At 48.8% G+C, this 15,626-nt stretch overlaps 3 protein-coding genes across 3 annotated transcripts, besides 14 other annotated features; 2 read left to right on the forward strand and 1 right to left on the reverse strand.

The window, feature by feature from the left end:
• The first annotated feature begins 4,181 nt into the window (after positions 1 to 4,181).
• Positions 4,182 to 4,213: a microsatellite.
• A 1,104-nt stretch (positions 4,214 to 5,317) lies between these two features.
• Positions 5,318 to 5,340: a microsatellite.
• A 797-nt stretch (positions 5,341 to 6,137) lies between these two features.
• On the forward strand, positions 6,138 to 8,619 carry ACLA_029680 (leucine-rich repeat domain-containing protein; the record flags this gene model as incomplete). The annotated part of the gene is made up of 2 exons (XM_001269663.1): positions 6,138 to 6,179; positions 6,268 to 8,619. 2 exons carry the CDS (start codon positions 6,138 to 6,140, stop codon positions 8,617 to 8,619), a joined length of 2,394 nt encoding a protein of 797 aa, XP_001269664.1.
• A 1,257-nt stretch (positions 8,620 to 9,876) lies between these two features.
• Positions 9,877 to 9,896: a microsatellite.
• Positions 9,897 to 10,704: 808 nt separating this feature from the next.
• Positions 10,705 to 10,728: a microsatellite.
• Positions 10,725 to 10,753: a microsatellite.
• Positions 10,730 to 10,760: a microsatellite.
• A 90-nt stretch (positions 10,761 to 10,850) lies between these two features.
• Positions 10,851 to 10,896: a microsatellite.
• Positions 10,897 to 11,014: 118 nt separating this feature from the next.
• Positions 11,015 to 11,052: a microsatellite.
• Positions 11,019 to 11,046: a microsatellite.
• A 751-nt stretch (positions 11,053 to 11,803) lies between the features above and the next one.
• Positions 11,804 to 13,122, forward strand: glcA (type 1 serine/threonine-protein phosphatase catalytic subunit GLC7; the record flags this gene model as incomplete). The annotated part of the gene is made up of 4 exons (XM_001269664.1): positions 11,804 to 11,980; positions 12,052 to 12,453; positions 12,633 to 12,932; positions 13,027 to 13,122. The coding sequence occupies 4 exons, from the start codon at positions 11,804 to 11,806 to the stop codon at positions 13,120 to 13,122; spliced, it is 975 nt and encodes a 324-aa protein (XP_001269665.1).
• Positions 12,945 to 12,972: a microsatellite.
• Positions 12,945 to 12,973: a microsatellite.
• Positions 13,123 to 14,242: 1,120 nt separating the features above from the next.
• Positions 14,243 to 14,264: a microsatellite.
• Positions 14,265 to 14,412: 148 nt separating this feature from the next.
• Positions 14,413 to 15,484, reverse strand: sar1 (Arf family GTPase SAR1; the record flags this gene model as incomplete). The annotated part of the gene is made up of 6 exons (XM_001269665.1): positions 14,413 to 14,453; positions 14,506 to 14,805; positions 14,868 to 14,933; positions 15,008 to 15,047; positions 15,165 to 15,268; positions 15,466 to 15,484. 6 exons carry the CDS (start codon positions 15,482 to 15,484, stop codon positions 14,413 to 14,415), a joined length of 570 nt encoding a protein of 189 aa, XP_001269666.1.
• Positions 15,096 to 15,139: a microsatellite.
• Positions 15,111 to 15,138: a microsatellite.
• Positions 15,485 to 15,626: the final 142 nt, after the last annotated feature.

Below are 15,626 nucleotides of genomic sequence, written 5' to 3' on the forward strand. Positions count from 1 at the left end.
CTTCCCTAGTCGCCCATGGTCATCAAAGCCAAAGCATGGTTATCAGGGTATGAGAAAATTCCGTCGATCATGTGTATAGGAAGCACTTTGTAAGTTTGTAACAGATAGCAACGGCGCACATTCCACGCAAGTACCGATTCCTTATCCCCCAGATCCTGCCACAACGATCCGGGGAGCATTGGAATGTGTCCTACCCACATCTGCCTACAAGTTTCAAAACACACGCGGGGTCTCAAAGAAACCACAACGATAGTCAATATTGTTTACCTCTCCTTGGAATGCCGAGTATCGCAGAAAAGAAAAAGACGACATACTTAGTGAAACATCGGCGCCGAAACGACCTCCAAATCAGAATCCCAGGACACAGCACCATGCATACCATTGGTTTCCGTAGTTTTAGCCTCGGGGCAAGGACCTGTCTGCGACACAAGCCATTCAGGATCCCAACATATATTCCAAACCTGACTGGCTTTATCGGGTCTTCCACCATCCGGAACAAAAACCGTTTGAGGCCATGCAGCGCAAGCCGACATTAGCGGGCCAATTCTCAATCATACAGCCAGCCTTGACAGTTGACGTAGATGTTGGGAACTGGGGGCAAGGGTTCGATTTGTCCTGGAGAGTACTACAGGAGATGTAATTGTAATCGACGGAGTTTTGAGTATGTATCTACCAGCCACGTCTCTTGTCATCAAGCATTGCGGGGTATCCGGTAATCAAAAGCAGTGGCCATTGAGGATGGCTAGTTAGCGGTTGTGGTGCAGACTGTGCAGGCAAACAGGCATCTCCCATACACCGAAGTCCACGGAGTAAAGAACAAGTGTTCTGACTTCTGAGCCATGTAGCTAGGGAGTAAGTACTCCATAGCGACGGCTGTATCTGATAAAAGATTGGTCCGAGCAGTATGGAGGCGGTTGATTTGCAGCTAATGTTGAATATCCTGGCTAGCGCTGCAGGCGTGACCCCGCTGGCTGATTACTTGATCAAAACTCTCTCAACAAGATACGATTATTATGAACAGCAATTCGTTCCATACGAGGTTCTCTGGCGAGGGGGACGTTGTCCTGTAGACCCAGTGGCAATCCAGCATGGCACTGTCCAGCCTATTAAACCTGTAAACCCAGGATGATGGATTGGGGATGTAGTCGATGCAGCGTTGGTGGGTTTGATTTAGCCTACTCGGATTGATGCTGCCTCCACACGGACGTTGATCGCACTGAGGTATCTCTTTGCGGATTTGACAATGCTCTTAAAGAGGAAAAAGAAAGGTGTTCTGATGGTTCACTTGCATTGCAATACGTTGATCTGACTTGACACTCATATCCATCTGCTCAAGCTGGAACTGTAAGAGGCTCTACTTTCATTTCTCGCCATGGCTGTCTCTCTTAAACAGTATCATCAATACAGTACTCAATAAATATTCCTTGTACCAGTATCAGATCTATACCTAGTGTTATTATTCCGCATCATTGCGCGATAGCCGCTTAATCCCATCAATACTACCTCAAACACACACACTCCGGGCCGCCGTTGAACCCCCGTCCGAGTCAGGAGGAACCTCCTTTCCGAACTAATACAAAATCGAAAGAGCCATCGCCTTGCCCGAAAGAGCAGCCCGCATGAGGTTTTAATCTTAATCTTGCCACCCCTCCATCAGACGGCTGCCCCATCCAATAACACACATGATCCGACCTGCTTCGTCCGATTTCTTCCTCTTTTTGCACCGTGCATGAAGATCGGTCATTTTATCTCCTTTGGACTCCTTGGTATGACCGTATGATGGTATGTGCGCGATCACGGATGCAGGTAGGGATCATGTACATACCACTAGTCCAGACCGAGTCTCTTGGCGTTGGTTTGTGTTTTGTTCATTCGCTGATATTATTCTTGCGTGGCCATGGCTTCGAAAGCTTCCCAACCAAGGGCTTATGAAAAACTTTGTAGTCGTACGCAGGGATAGTGGGAAGTGGGTGGGTTTTGTATCCGTATGACTATGACCCGCCACGTTTGGGAGGTTATCATGTTACAACTTAACTACTGGCACGAGAATCGCTCCTCGCGTTAGGTTCTGCTGATCATTCGTGTACGCGAGCGGTTGACTGCAGTGGATAGGCAGACCCTCCCATAGAAAAATCCCGGCAGACGCTCGATCTGCCATTCCTAAACGGGTATTCTATGTATCCAAAGTCTCCACGTCCGGCCCGGGTTCTCTTCACGACGGAGAACAATAGGGCGGGTTTCCTCCACTCAAGGAAGGGATGATGACTTCAACTTGAAATATGGAGACCCGGATCAGATGTCATAGCTTGTTTTTTAAAGGTCATGTGAAAGTCGTCAATTCTTCTTTGCATCTTGAATTCATCAAAGAAGAATGTGTTTCCAAGCCTTGGATATCGTCAACTTTGTCGCCTTGGTCATTGCAACCCATGGAGACCACTCCTATATTGGAGGACTGCTCAAACTCAAAAGGCCGTTGCCGCCAAGCCCCTTCACCACGTTTACTGAAACACAGTTGCCTGGGATCCCAGAAGACAAGAAGCAACATCCTCCTCCTCGCATGATATGAGAAGTTAATAGAGGCGCTGTACCTCCTCAGGCAATCGTCAGATCGATGTGCTGGACGTTATAGCAGGGATCTGTGCATTCAGACTTCGTGTCTGGGGCGCCTTCTGCAAGTATGGGCCGCGTATTGCAGCTGCACAAAGTTGCCATTAGATAGTACCTCTTCTCTAGGATTTCAAAGGCGATGATTTCCTTGCCTGGCAATCACCATGCAGCTATTCGAAACGATGTAGGACGTCAAGGTTTTCTCCCGAGGTAAGGAGGACAAGGGATGCATCCATGTTTGAAAACCTTGTCTGATCGCTTCAACCTGAGAGACTGGAGATTTTTCCCCAGCAAGTCTCAGACAATTGAGGAATTTCATACGAGGAGCATGGATTGCGCCCACGCGTAGAATCACAGACATTGATCAGCGTCATGCAATTAGATACGGCCAATACGGAGTCTCAGGATTTCGAGAAGTTTCCGGCGATCATAAGAACGTGGGGCCTTTGTATGGACTATGGACTATGGAGACATTTTACAAGAGATAATATGAAAAGGATGGGGAATGTTCGAACCATGGATCGAGTGATGACTTTTGTCGCCTATCTGAGTCAAGGTGGAAAGCATGTGGTGTGATGATGGAGCGGTGTGCCTGACTACTGACAGCGGAGGAGCAACCTTTCTTACAACTATCCAAGATCTTGAATCTTGATACTCTCTGTTGCTGAGCCTATCAATCAACTTCATGAGAACGCTGTACCTACCTCTGATACTTGATCCTGGTCAAGGCACGTAGGTGTGTGATCTGAGATTCCAAGCTAAATAAATCGCCTAGGTTCTCAGCTAAGACAAGAAGGGTTCATTTCAAGCATTGGATGGCCGATGACATGATCATCGAGCGCCCACCAGCCGCAGTCGGGTCATTTGACAGGGAAAAGTGAAATATATCAAGAAACAATCAAGTAGAATATCACCTAATAATACTCCACTTGAGCCTCTTGAGAAATGTCAAAGGTTAGTGCGAGACTACTTCGTAACTAGGCAAGTGCAGGTGAAGAAGAGTTCTGTGCCGAGTTTCAGATAAGAACACCAGTTACACTACCCATGGTTGCTGATACGGTGTTGATATACAGACAGCGGAGTAGCTTCGATGCATCTATCTTTTGATCCTCACATTGAGGCCACTAACAACGGACTACTGTATAGTCTTTTTGTACGGGGATGAGAGGACCTATGTAGGTTTGTTTTCTTTTTCTTGTACCCCTAGGTAGATAACTACGGAGGACACGACTTAATATCCCTCTTCAAGGTGACTTCGCCTCTGATCGCTTCACTGCCTAGTATGTCCTAGGTAAAGCGTTTATGTAGGCAACTGGGGCAGGCCGATGATTTGTCCAATACACTTATACTTACATGTCCCGCCCAGGGCGCTATCAGGTTATCAGCTGCACGCCGCAATTCCTCCGGCCAACCAGGCGCCGGGGCGCAGAAACCACAGACCACAGTTGCATCGTAAAAATGCGGACTTCCAAGCCAGCACGGGTCAAGCGAACCACCGGGCACTTGCTGGCGGTTGCTCCTCATTCCTGCGAAATCCTTTCTTTCCCTCTAGCAACCATCTGCTTAGGGGCAAAAAAATAAAATAAAAATAAAATAAAACAAAATACAAAGTTTTTCTTACTTTTTTTTTCAGCCGACCTGCATCTTGAGTTGCTGGGACTCAAATTGGTGCTGGTGATCAGCTCGTCTGCCGTCATAATGCGTGTCGGTCTGTCTGGTTGATTGGGTTGTTAGGATTGATGATGGCCTATTTGTGAATCAATCATTAGATGCTCCGTGGTGAGGACTCTTAGGAAGTTAGAACTTAGGACAGTGATCGGGATATCCACAGTCTTTTGGGAGATTCGGAAAGATACTCCACTTAGTCACTTTAGACCCAAAGAATGATGGCTGATAAGTTGATAACCCATGACAATAATATGGTTATATATGGTTGTACCAGCGTTTCGACGATAGCAACGGGGCGGATACAATCAATACAGTCGAACGGGATATTAGATATCCCACTCACTAAGGTGCTTAAGTCCTCCCCAGATAGTTGAAGATGAGAACAAAGGACCAAGATGATACATCATAGGAAGGGATCCCGACAGAGATTACCAATAATAAACCTCGCGTACTATCGTTCACTGTCCAGTCATGTACCATGGAGAGTTTAGCTGCCTTAGCCTATCTATTTCTCAGTACTTAGCACCTGCACTAGCATCACTAAATTTGATAGGGGCGGCAGAGAGAAGGGGAATGTCCACGGACGTCGACATTCAGCAGCAAACCCAATCCAAGCCTCTACCACGTAGGTTGCTACCAGGTATTTTGTACATGGCGTGGAATGAATGCAGACTCGATGCACTCAGTGATAGACAGAAAGAAGAGGAGAGAAGTCTCCGAATAAAAAAAAAAGAAAAAGAAAAACCGCACATCCATTACCTATAAACATTGATGGTACTAGAGTCGATCACTGGGTATCCGATGTCGTAGGTTATTTTTACTCTTACGGAGTACCTCCTACTAGGTACTACTGTACGGAGTCAGTATGATGGTATCATCCGTACCACGGGATATTTCTCATCGACAGCTCCGGCACAGCGGCTCCCTTTCAAAACCACAGAATAATAAACCAGAGCTCATACGATAACAGAATCTATTATACGATAATGGTAATCATCCCTCTATGACTCTCTCTCTCTGTCTACCCGCTGTCTCCGGCGTGATTATTATTATTATTATTATTATATTGACCTCTGAATCCTCCTCTGACCTCTGATCCTCTTGATAGTTTTTCACTATTTTCTTATATCCAAAACTATCAATCCTCATCTCATCGGCTTACCCTGTCATACTCGGTATTATTTATTGCTGACTGCCCCCTCGAGCCCCTCAGCTGATTGATTCAACGCACCTCCGTATCCGCCCTCCCCCCCCAGTCACCTACTCACACTAGGTGGTGGTACTTGCATATTAGCTTCCAGAAAAGAAAAAAAAAATACTAAAAAAAAAAAAAATAAGAAGCACACCCCCTGTCCCTGTCTCGAGAATTCCATCCCGTCCTATTTCTGTCATATTCTTTTTCGACAGTCAACTGCTTCAGCAAGCCTCTTTTCCTTGGGATCTGTCCAGGCGACAATCTTCTATCTTCCTCCCCCCCTAAAGAAAAGAACCACATCCGGTTTCCATTGTTGTGGAAGGTCTTGTGAACTTTTCAAGTTCCCTTCACTTCCTTCTCTCTATATCTTGCAAGGTATTTCCTATCCTTTCTCTTTCCTTCTCCATCGACAACTTTCATCCATTCACTCATATCCTCCTCTGTCCTGGAGGATATGGTTGCTTATGGGAACCCAGGGGGGGAATCGTTACTGACTGGTCCATACTTTTTCTTCACTGCAGGTTCATTCGCGCTTCGATCTCCTCCTGCCTGTGGCCAGCAAGATGTCGACTTTTGTTTCTCAACTTGCGAGTACCTCCTGAGCGTCCCTCTTCAGAGTTCGCCTAGCTAGACCCCCCTCGTCTTGTTGGGCAAGGCACCTTCCGTAATGGAGAAGCTGAACACTGAAGATGGACAGCTTTTCATAAAAGTGCGTACACACCAGTCCTTCGATTTCGTTGTGCACTTGCTGTGGGTATATGTACATGTGCTGACCGTTTGAGTCTCCTGCTTCCTAGAACCTCGCAAGCTTCGTACGCACCCACGAAAAAGCTCTCGCCAATGCACTGCAGCTGAGACGCCAATCGACCAAAAATGTACAATCCTCCCAGTCCGGCTTGTCTTCAAGCTCGGCCTCGTCTACCCTGGCGGCTGCCTTGTCCTTTGGGGCATTGCGGTTTGCCTCTCAAAACATCAAGCCCGCCAAACTCACCCTCACCCCCCATCATCTCTTCTATCTCCTTTCATGCTTTGAAGATCTTTCCATCGCAGTCGGACCTATGAATGTTAGACTGGAGAACATTCAAACAGACGTGTCACAGTCGTATGTCTCGTTTCTGAACAAACCCCAACGGTCCAAAGGCGACAGAGAGTCTATCCACTCTGTGTCCAGTGTCCGTAGTGTCATGTCTGGGATGAGTGCTCTCTGGTCTTCCATCGGTCTGGGATCCAAGGATTCTGCGTCCAAGTCGGAGAAAGCCAAAGCCGCTCTAGATGGCGATCTCAAATACCTGTACTCTGCTTTTACCAAGATACCCTGTCTGCGTTTAGCCCCCGATCATCGCGCCCGTTTAATACGCGGGTACGAGGAGTTTCCCTTCGACACTGCTGTTCCTCTCCACTCATTCAAAAACTTGAGCGTATTAGAGATCATTGATATAGACTATCGCTCATTCTTCGGCTGGGACCGATTGTCTGAGCAGTTGCGGACACTGACCATCAAGAGGGCGAATCTCGAGGATGTGGCAGATATACTGACCAGAATTGTGCTGGACGACATCGATAAGCGTCGGCGCCGATCCTCGAAAAATCAGCACTCGCCAGTTCTCGGGTGGAATGGGACCGCCAACCCTCAACCCGTTCACAAAGCCAACTCGGCTGGCTCTCTTTCCGCTCCCGGTTCCCCAATCGCCGACACGGCATTTGGAACAAGCACGAGTCCCAAGGCTGTCTCCATGATGAGGACTGGGTCTGAAGGCACCGCCCAGAGTCGCGCCCGGAATGGAAGCCTCTCGCCCTCGCGCCCTGGCAGTTCGAAACATTCGAGCTATCGTCATAGTCGCGGAAATCCCTCGCGAATCAGGCGGACGGGATCCGGTAGCTCGAACTCCAGTGAGAACTCTGTTTGTCGAAACGGGAGCCCGTCGAATCTAGCGGCCGGTATTCTTCCACCCTCGAAATGGAGATTTCTGCGCCATCTCGGTCTCCCTGACAATTCTCTCACCTCCATAACTGCGGCTAGCCTGGCACCGGTTGCCAACAGCCTGTATTCGCTCGACTTGTCGGCGAATCTCTTCACAGAAGTTCCTGACAGCCTGTCGTCTCTCGTGGCCTTAAGGGCTCTCAATCTCTCCCATTGCATGATCGATTCTCTCCATTCCCTGTCTCGTAACCCACTTCCTGCTATCACGGCTTTGAATCTCCGCGGCAACCGCTTGCGTTCGCTTGCCGGTATTGAGCGTCTTCCTTCTCTTGAGCGATTGGATCTCAGAGACAACAATCTCTTTGACCCCACGGAAATTGCCAGGCTCACCAATCTCCCTGAGATACGGGAGATCTGGGTGTCTGGTAATCCCTTTGTCAAGACGCACTCCAACTACCGGGTTGTGATCTTCAATCTGTTCCGCCGTACACCAGGTTACTCCGAAGACATCATTATTGATGGGTCTGGTCCAGGGTATTCTGAAAGAAAGCAGTTGGTCGAACGCGCCGCTGAACCCGAAAGCGCGCCCGTGATACGGTCAGCTGCAGCGGACCATTCCGCCGTTGCTATCGTCAGCAAGCCATCAAATGGCACTCATGGAGTTTCTGTTCCAAACCCTTTCCAGGATCATGTATCAGAGAATGACCCTACAGTTGGATCCAGTCGACGAAAGCAGGGGCCGCGACGGAGAATTATTGATGCCTCATTGGATAAGTCCAGCGGTGGTATTGGCAGCGATTCAGGTGCGGTGGTGCCTTCTGTTTCTTCCACCCAGCATGCTCAATTACCCGTTGATCTGTTTGTCACGACGCCTTCCGACGGTCAATGGAAATCTGATGGTGGACCCCAGGCCGCAATTTCCGCCAAACCTCTCCCTGATCCGAAAGTCGACGATCGCTCCGCACTGCAGGTCGAGGCAGCCCCCGCCGTGCAGAGCACCCCTCGAAATACCGACTGGAAAGCCGATGAAGAGTTCTACATGCAGAAACTGGAAGCCCTCAAACAGCAGCTCGGTAGCAGTTGGCTCACACTGCTTGAAGACAATGTGTGGGACAAGAATATGGGCATGCCTCGCACTGGAACGAGTATTGGCGAACCGCACATGATGACAACTGGCTCATTTCCGCGAGCGACAAGTCAACCTATCCTCAGTGGTGGACACCCTTAATTCTGCTGTTATAGATTAGCCGTGAACATCCACGGCTTGACGTCGCGTGGTACAGTGTTTTCAGATCAACTGAAGGAATCGGGATCAGAGAGGAACATGATGGGCCTTCTATCTCCTTTACTTCGACGATGCGAATTTCTCTTTCTCAAAGACGTTTGGGACATCAAAAGCATCTTTCTTCTGACTTTGGAGAGGATTCCGAGGGGACAATGAACAGCGGTACTCTCGACCCCGGTTCGATGTTCTGATTACTTCGGATCCCCACCATCATGGCTGGCTGCCAGACTCATGCCCCATTGGCAATCAGCAGCTCGACTGCATTATTTATGGCGTTACACGAGACTTCAATTTGCGGGCTGGTTGTATGAACAGTTTTGCGCCCTCTTCCTCCTCCTCGACATACTCTTATGGTCCTCTTCCTCCTCGCTCTCCACACTCAAACCTCAACCCGATGAGGAGCAACACTCGGGTGGTGCCATGAAAGGCATTTGCCCTTTTTAGACAGTTTGTATTGTATTTGACGAAGGCTGCTGGGGTTGGTGTCAAGGCGTTACTGGATGTTTGTTTCTCGCGTCATGATCTTTTTTTTTCTTCCGGTTCATCTTTGTTCCTACCCTCTCTCCGACTCTTCTTTCCGCTATCCTACTTTCCGCGAGTCTTCTCGGGATTCTCTTGACGATGCGCACTGGTTTTGAGAATTGCTACTCATGTTTGGATGACCTTTTGCTTCATGTATACCTGCGTGCCATTTTTGTTTTTCTCTTTCGGTTTTTGGTCAACGCTCCAGTGATGAGTTACTGGGCCTAATGCATGAGACATGAAGTTATCTGTGATGAGTCGGATTCTCCCGGGGGAATCTGTGGCTAATGCGAAGGTTTATCTATTCCAAGCAATTTCAGAGGGGAAGCTCCCTATTGATAATCTACATAACCATTCCTCCCAGTAGAAAATCGTCTTAAGTCTCCATAGGTAGGTGTATGTACTACTCCTCCGTAGTGCTCGGCATCAACATCCGGATTTTTGAGATTGTGTTGTCACTGATACATCGAAGCTGTCTCAGGAGAGATCCATGTGGGGCAGACATCTCCCATTCATTGCTTGCATGCAGATACATAGTATTCCACCGTCAGGACTCAGGAAGCTTTGGAGCGTTGTCCTGGGGATAAATGGGATCCGCTGACTGAAGCTTAATCGGACGCCAGAGCGCCAACTCCTTGCAGCAGTTGTGTTGACGCCATTTCACAATTCTGGGGGAGTGTGGTGGTGGTGGTGGTGGTACTCATTGTAACGAGCCATGTCTGAGCGCTATTTTTGGTTGGGTGTTGCGGGTGGGATCTAGACTGGAGTGGCAGGCTCCAGAGGTACCTACTATATCTCATTCATTATTAATCAACACAAGGAAGTCGGGGATGAATCGAGGTTGAGATTTTTGCTTCCTTCATGATTTGGATATAGATAGATATAGGTAGGTGGAAGGGGGAGGTCGGGATACATTCTTCTTTTCGTAGATCTATAAAGTAACCTTGAGGCAGGAGATACAGGGTAGGAGGTACCTATGGATGTAGGTATGTAAGTTACCACGAAATACACCCGCCGCCTTGTTGCGCGCGCCAATCCGCACTCGCAGTAGCGAAAAGAAAATACCTCCAGCTCTCTCTTCCTCTGCCTTGTCTTCTTCCCTCAGCCGATTGCCAGTTCATAGTCTGATTTGTACTCCCTGGGTTGCTGCCTGCATTTGCCCTTGGAAACCCTTGGAAAAAAGAAACTCTCCGGTAAATTGCTGGCCAGGTATCTTTAAATCTTCTAGAATACTCAGATAAAAGGATCGCCGACGGAGAGACTAGGCCAAGATATACAAAACGTCAGCCCGGGACTGAGAAATCTCTGTCTGCTCTCTCTCCCTTTTGCTTGGCGGTTAATAGAGAGAACGAGAGAACAGGAAAGGACGGAAGAGAAGAAGAACATAGGAAGAGGGAAGACGATACAGTCGAGAAGAAGAAAACACGACGAGGAGAACGACGAAGTAGTAGAAGAGATAGATCCCTTGATTGACTCTGTCTCTTCTCTCGCAGTACTTACTACGGAGTACTTTACTCTGTACTTTACTCTGCTCTCTCTCTCTCTCTCTCTCTCTCCCTTTCCCACCCCCTCACGCCACACCACAACCCAGGAACAGTCATCGATTTTCTTCTTCCCAAGCTGTGCTTCCTCCATTCCATCATCTTCATCTCTCTATCTATCTATCTATCAATCCATCCATCCATCCATCCATCAATCAATAATCCATCTTCTTGTCTTGTCTTGTCAGGAAAACCCTCCCACTCCCACCATCGTCGGATTCTTTCTTGTTCACCTTGGTCTGCTGGTTTCTCATCCCACACCCGCTTCTCCCTAATCCAATCCAGTCCCATCCAGTCCCATCCAGTCCAGTCCGCTCCTCACAGTCTCCGTCGCTTGTTTTCCCGTTACACGCTTCCCGTTTTTTTTTTCCACCCGGTCCAAAAGCATTAAGCAACCCCATCCATCAACACCGGTCTCTTTTTTTCGACGCCTGTTCTTCCAGATTCTGCGACGAGCCGCATCAAGTCGTCTTGCAATCGCGCGTCATCGTTCAGGGATCCTATTCGTTTTTTTTTTCTCTAAATTTCCTGAAAGAAAACTTTTTTCTCGGAGGGGGCTGCTACGACTTATCACGTTGTCTGGCATCGCTGCCAGATCACATCCTTCCTCCCTCAACCTCAACTTCCCCCCCTCGAGGCCATTTGGCCTGTTTGGAGCTCCCTTGGAGTCGATATTTTCTTCTAGACCCTATTCGGTAAGCAGGCCACACGTCTTTTCCTATCCGCCGTCGCCCCCTCGAAGATGGGAAAGGTGAAAGAGGGAGTGAAAAAAAAAAAATCCCCCGGGCGCATTTCATCACGCGTCTGAGCTTACACTTTTATCCATCTTTGCATCGCTGATGATATCGCTTGCACTCTGCTAACATTTGGACGCTTCGTATCACAGTTCATAGACACCGCGTAATCCTGTTGAATCGCTACTGAGTGCTCCGAGAAGACCACCACCTCCCTTTTCGGCCTTCTTCTCCACTCGTTTTCCTTCAACGCCGCTGTATTAATTATCGTCTTTTTTCCTCCCCCTTTTCTTTCTCTCTTTTCGTCATCGTCGCCAAAAGCAGCACACCATGGCCGATCAGGAAGTGGATCTGGACAACATCATTGATAGACTGCTGGAGGTGAGGGGCAGCCGACCTGGAAAGCAGGTTCAACTTCTGGAATCGGAGATTCGGTACCTCTGCACTAAGGCCCGGGAGATCTTCATTTCTCAACCGATCCTGTTGGAGCTGGAAGCGCCCATCAAGGTAAGATGCTGCCGCCTTGTTGATGACTGTCGGGTCGATATCAAGAAACTAATGCTCGAGGGTATCATCAGATCTGCGGTGATATCCACGGCCAATACTACGATCTCCTGCGTCTCTTTGAATACGGTGGCTTCCCGCCTGAAGCTAACTATCTCTTCCTCGGAGACTATGTGGACCGTGGCAAGCAGTCGCTTGAGACCATCTGTCTCCTCCTCGCGTATAAGATCAAATACCCCGAAAACTTCTTCATCCTCCGTGGTAACCACGAATGCGCCTCGATCAACCGTATCTATGGCTTCTATGACGAGTGCAAGCGCCGGTATAACATCAAGCTCTGGAAGACGTTCACTGATTGTTTCAACTGCTTGCCCATTGCCGCTATTATTGACGAGAAGATCTTCACCATGCACGGCGGTCTTAGCCCCGATCTGAACTCGATGGAACAGATCCGTCGCGTGATGCGTCCGACTGATGTAAGTCCCCGATCTTTTATTTCTTGGGGCTCGGAGGAGTATTCTTTCTGTGTCCCTCTTCTGGTCAAAGTCCTTCGGATGGTTATCCGCTTTCCCCATCCAAGCAGCGCGGAAAGAAAAAAAAAAGGACTTCTGCCGGGCTCGGTGCAGCTCAAGGCCTGATTTGCTGACTCCAACAGATTCCCGACTGCGGTCTTCTCTGCGATCTCCTCTGGTCCGATCCCGATAAGGATATCACGGGCTGGAGCGAAAACGACCGAGGTGTATCGTTCACATTCGGACCCGATGTCGTCTCCCGTTTCCTTCAGAAGCACGATATGGATCTGATATGCCGTGCGCATCAAGTGGTCGAGGACGGTTACGAATTCTTCTCGAAGAGACAGCTTGTAACGCTATTCAGTGCTCCCAACTACTGTGGGGAGTTTGACAACGCTGGTGCCATGATGAGTGTCGACGAGAGCCTTCTTTGTTCGTTCCAGGTAGGTTCTGTCTTTTTTTTTTTTTTTTTTTTTTTTTTTTTAACACCCATACCCATTGTCGGTCAAACGAACTAATGATATCCTTTCCCTTCAGATCTTGAAACCCGCAGAAAAGAAACAAAAGTACGTTTACGGGGGCATGAGCTCAGGCAGGCCCATCACTCCTCCGCGCAAACCAAAGAAGAAGTAAGAAATCATACGAGCTTTTCCATGTGCAGCAGGTTCGGGCGGAGATAAACGCCATCAATTCCATACTCGTCACCACACGACATAGCGATTCCCCACAACGAATTCCCTGAAGACTCACCTCGGACGATTTCGAACGCGGATACACCAGACCATCCAAAAGACCTCTCAACATTGCAAGACCGTCACCATATCCTCCTTCCATAGCAACCCCAGCGACTCCGGCCTCAAGTGTTTTCCCTTTAGTTCCTTTTTGTGCGCCGAATGTTCTCTCTTCATCTCTATATGGAAGGTACTTTCTGTTCCGTGGAAAGGGGAGGGTTTTAGAGGTTTCTATCATTTTCTCTCTTTCTTCCTTCTCCTGTCCCATTCCATTGTCCCTTGTTTATCTTTTCTCTCGTGTCACCTCTTCGTTTTTGTCCGGGATCTTTTTTTTTTTTTGACAAGGTGAAGGGAGAAGCGACGGGTTGCATCTGGTGTTCTTCCGTTTGCTTCTTTTTACTTTTCTTTCCTCCTCTTTTCTCGCAATTCTGAACAATCTTCGTGTGAGTGTAATGCCAACCGAATAAGCAGACGACATGTCCGTATCTTTCGAAACCCCGTTCACTCTTCCATTTGCTCTCCGCCTTCTACCGCCTCTCGAATCTAGCTACGTTTTGCTGGTGCTAGGGCTCTAATGACCTCCTCTGCTGTGCTGGGGAAGCTTCGGACTTGAGATTGAGAAGGGGGGGGGAGTTCAATTGTGTGGGATCTAAGATACGTCATGGGGGGGAGGGGAAAGCGATGAGATTTGTACGAATTGGCATTGACATTGACATTGGTATGGTATGGCATGGCAGTATCCATCTTGTGGTTGACTTTACACGCGGTGTTGTTGTTCAGAGTAGGGTAGGATTGCAATCCACGGGTTTATCGATTTTGTAGTATCATTTCCCTCTTGAAAGATGTTTGCTTACTTGCGTACTGGCGTGCGGGTATTCCGCAATGTGCATTGTTACCAAGAAGGAGAGAGCGTAGAACAGCATATTTGGGAAGCAATTTCGTTCGAGAGATCAAGTGGGTGTGAAAGGGGGGAAAGAGCTTGCAGGCTTGAAACTGATCGCTAGAATCTGCATTGGACAGAGGATAGATAGATAGATAGATAGAGTAGAACAACGGAGCATGGACGGATCGGGGGGCAAAGTATCCAGCATCATGAGATGAGGGAGTGTGTAGTGTAGGTAGGGGGATAGTGAGGAGGTAGGAGTGGTCGTGAGAAAAGACCATAGGTATCAATGAGAATCCGATTCATCGTTTAGACATATTGAGACAGCCACCTGATACCTTCACCGTATCCTGCCAAAAACATCAGTACTTCATTCAACCGGAGGTAAGGAAGGAAACATACCCTGTCTCATCACAACACTGCACATGAACACCTCGATGGGCCGGATTCCCTCCAGAGGCACCTTGCCCTTACCCGTGGTCTGGTACAGACCCAGCTGGTGTCTGAGCTCGTCCTCGCTGACGGCGTCGGGGTGGTCGATCTTGTTGCCGAGGATGAGGAAGGGAACCTTGGAGAGTTCCTCCATGGCGAGGAGGGCGTCGAGCTCGGCCTTGGACTCGGGGAAGCGCTCATGGTCCTTGGCGTCGACGAGGAAGACGATGCCGCTGACTTCGGGGAAGTAATCCTTCCACAGACGACGGGCTAGATCACGAAACAAACCATTAACACACCCCCTTCCCGTTAAACTGAGTCAAAATACTCACCCTGCTGATGACCGCCCAGATCAAAAGTCGTGAACCGGTTGTTGCCGATGGCCAGCTCCTCCGATGCTAATTACTCCTCGTCAGCTCTTCACTCTCCCTCCCATATTGTCTCTTTTCCTGGGCTGGTGTGGAAAACGTACTCGGATGCGCCGTGGGCTGGAGCGTCGCGACACGGTCATTCTATTCCATCCATTCCACGTGTCAGCCCACAACCTGCATTTCAGACATCTCCTCCCCCTCCCCCTCCTCCTTCTTCTCCTCCTTCTTCTCCTTCCACCCGCAGACTACCAATCTCACCTTCAACATGTGCAAAAGGGTCGTCTTTCCGGCATTGTCCAAACCGAGGAAGAGGAGCTTGGCGTGCTTGTTGAGCAAGCCAAGGGAGGCCAGCACATCGTAGACTAGAGTGGAAACATATCGTCGTCAGCAATGAGATCCCCCAGCAATGAAGAAAAAAGGATTAAAGTGGGAAGATAAACTCCCCAGAAGAGCTGGCTGGGGAAGCTGCAAAGACCAAAAGGCGGAACGAATAACAGGCAAGCTTGGATGCTCGCATGTGCCAGGGAAAATAGAGCAGGAACACCAAGGGACTACCTACACCAGTTGATGATCCACATGGCGGAATCGATTTCAGACCTCAAGAAATAGATGTGAGGAAATTGCTGACGATCACGGAAGTAATTAAACAAAAGGCCAGAGGTGTCGTGGCGAGCAGGTGGGCTGGAGATAAGAGTAAAAGAAGACAGGTTGCGGTGGCCG

The sequence above is a fragment of the Aspergillus clavatus genome, genomic scaffold, assembly GCF_000002715.2.
Source record: "Aspergillus clavatus NRRL 1 1099423829805 genomic scaffold, whole genome shotgun sequence".
Classification (NCBI taxonomy): Eukaryota; Fungi; Ascomycota; class Eurotiomycetes; order Eurotiales; family Aspergillaceae; genus Aspergillus; species Aspergillus clavatus.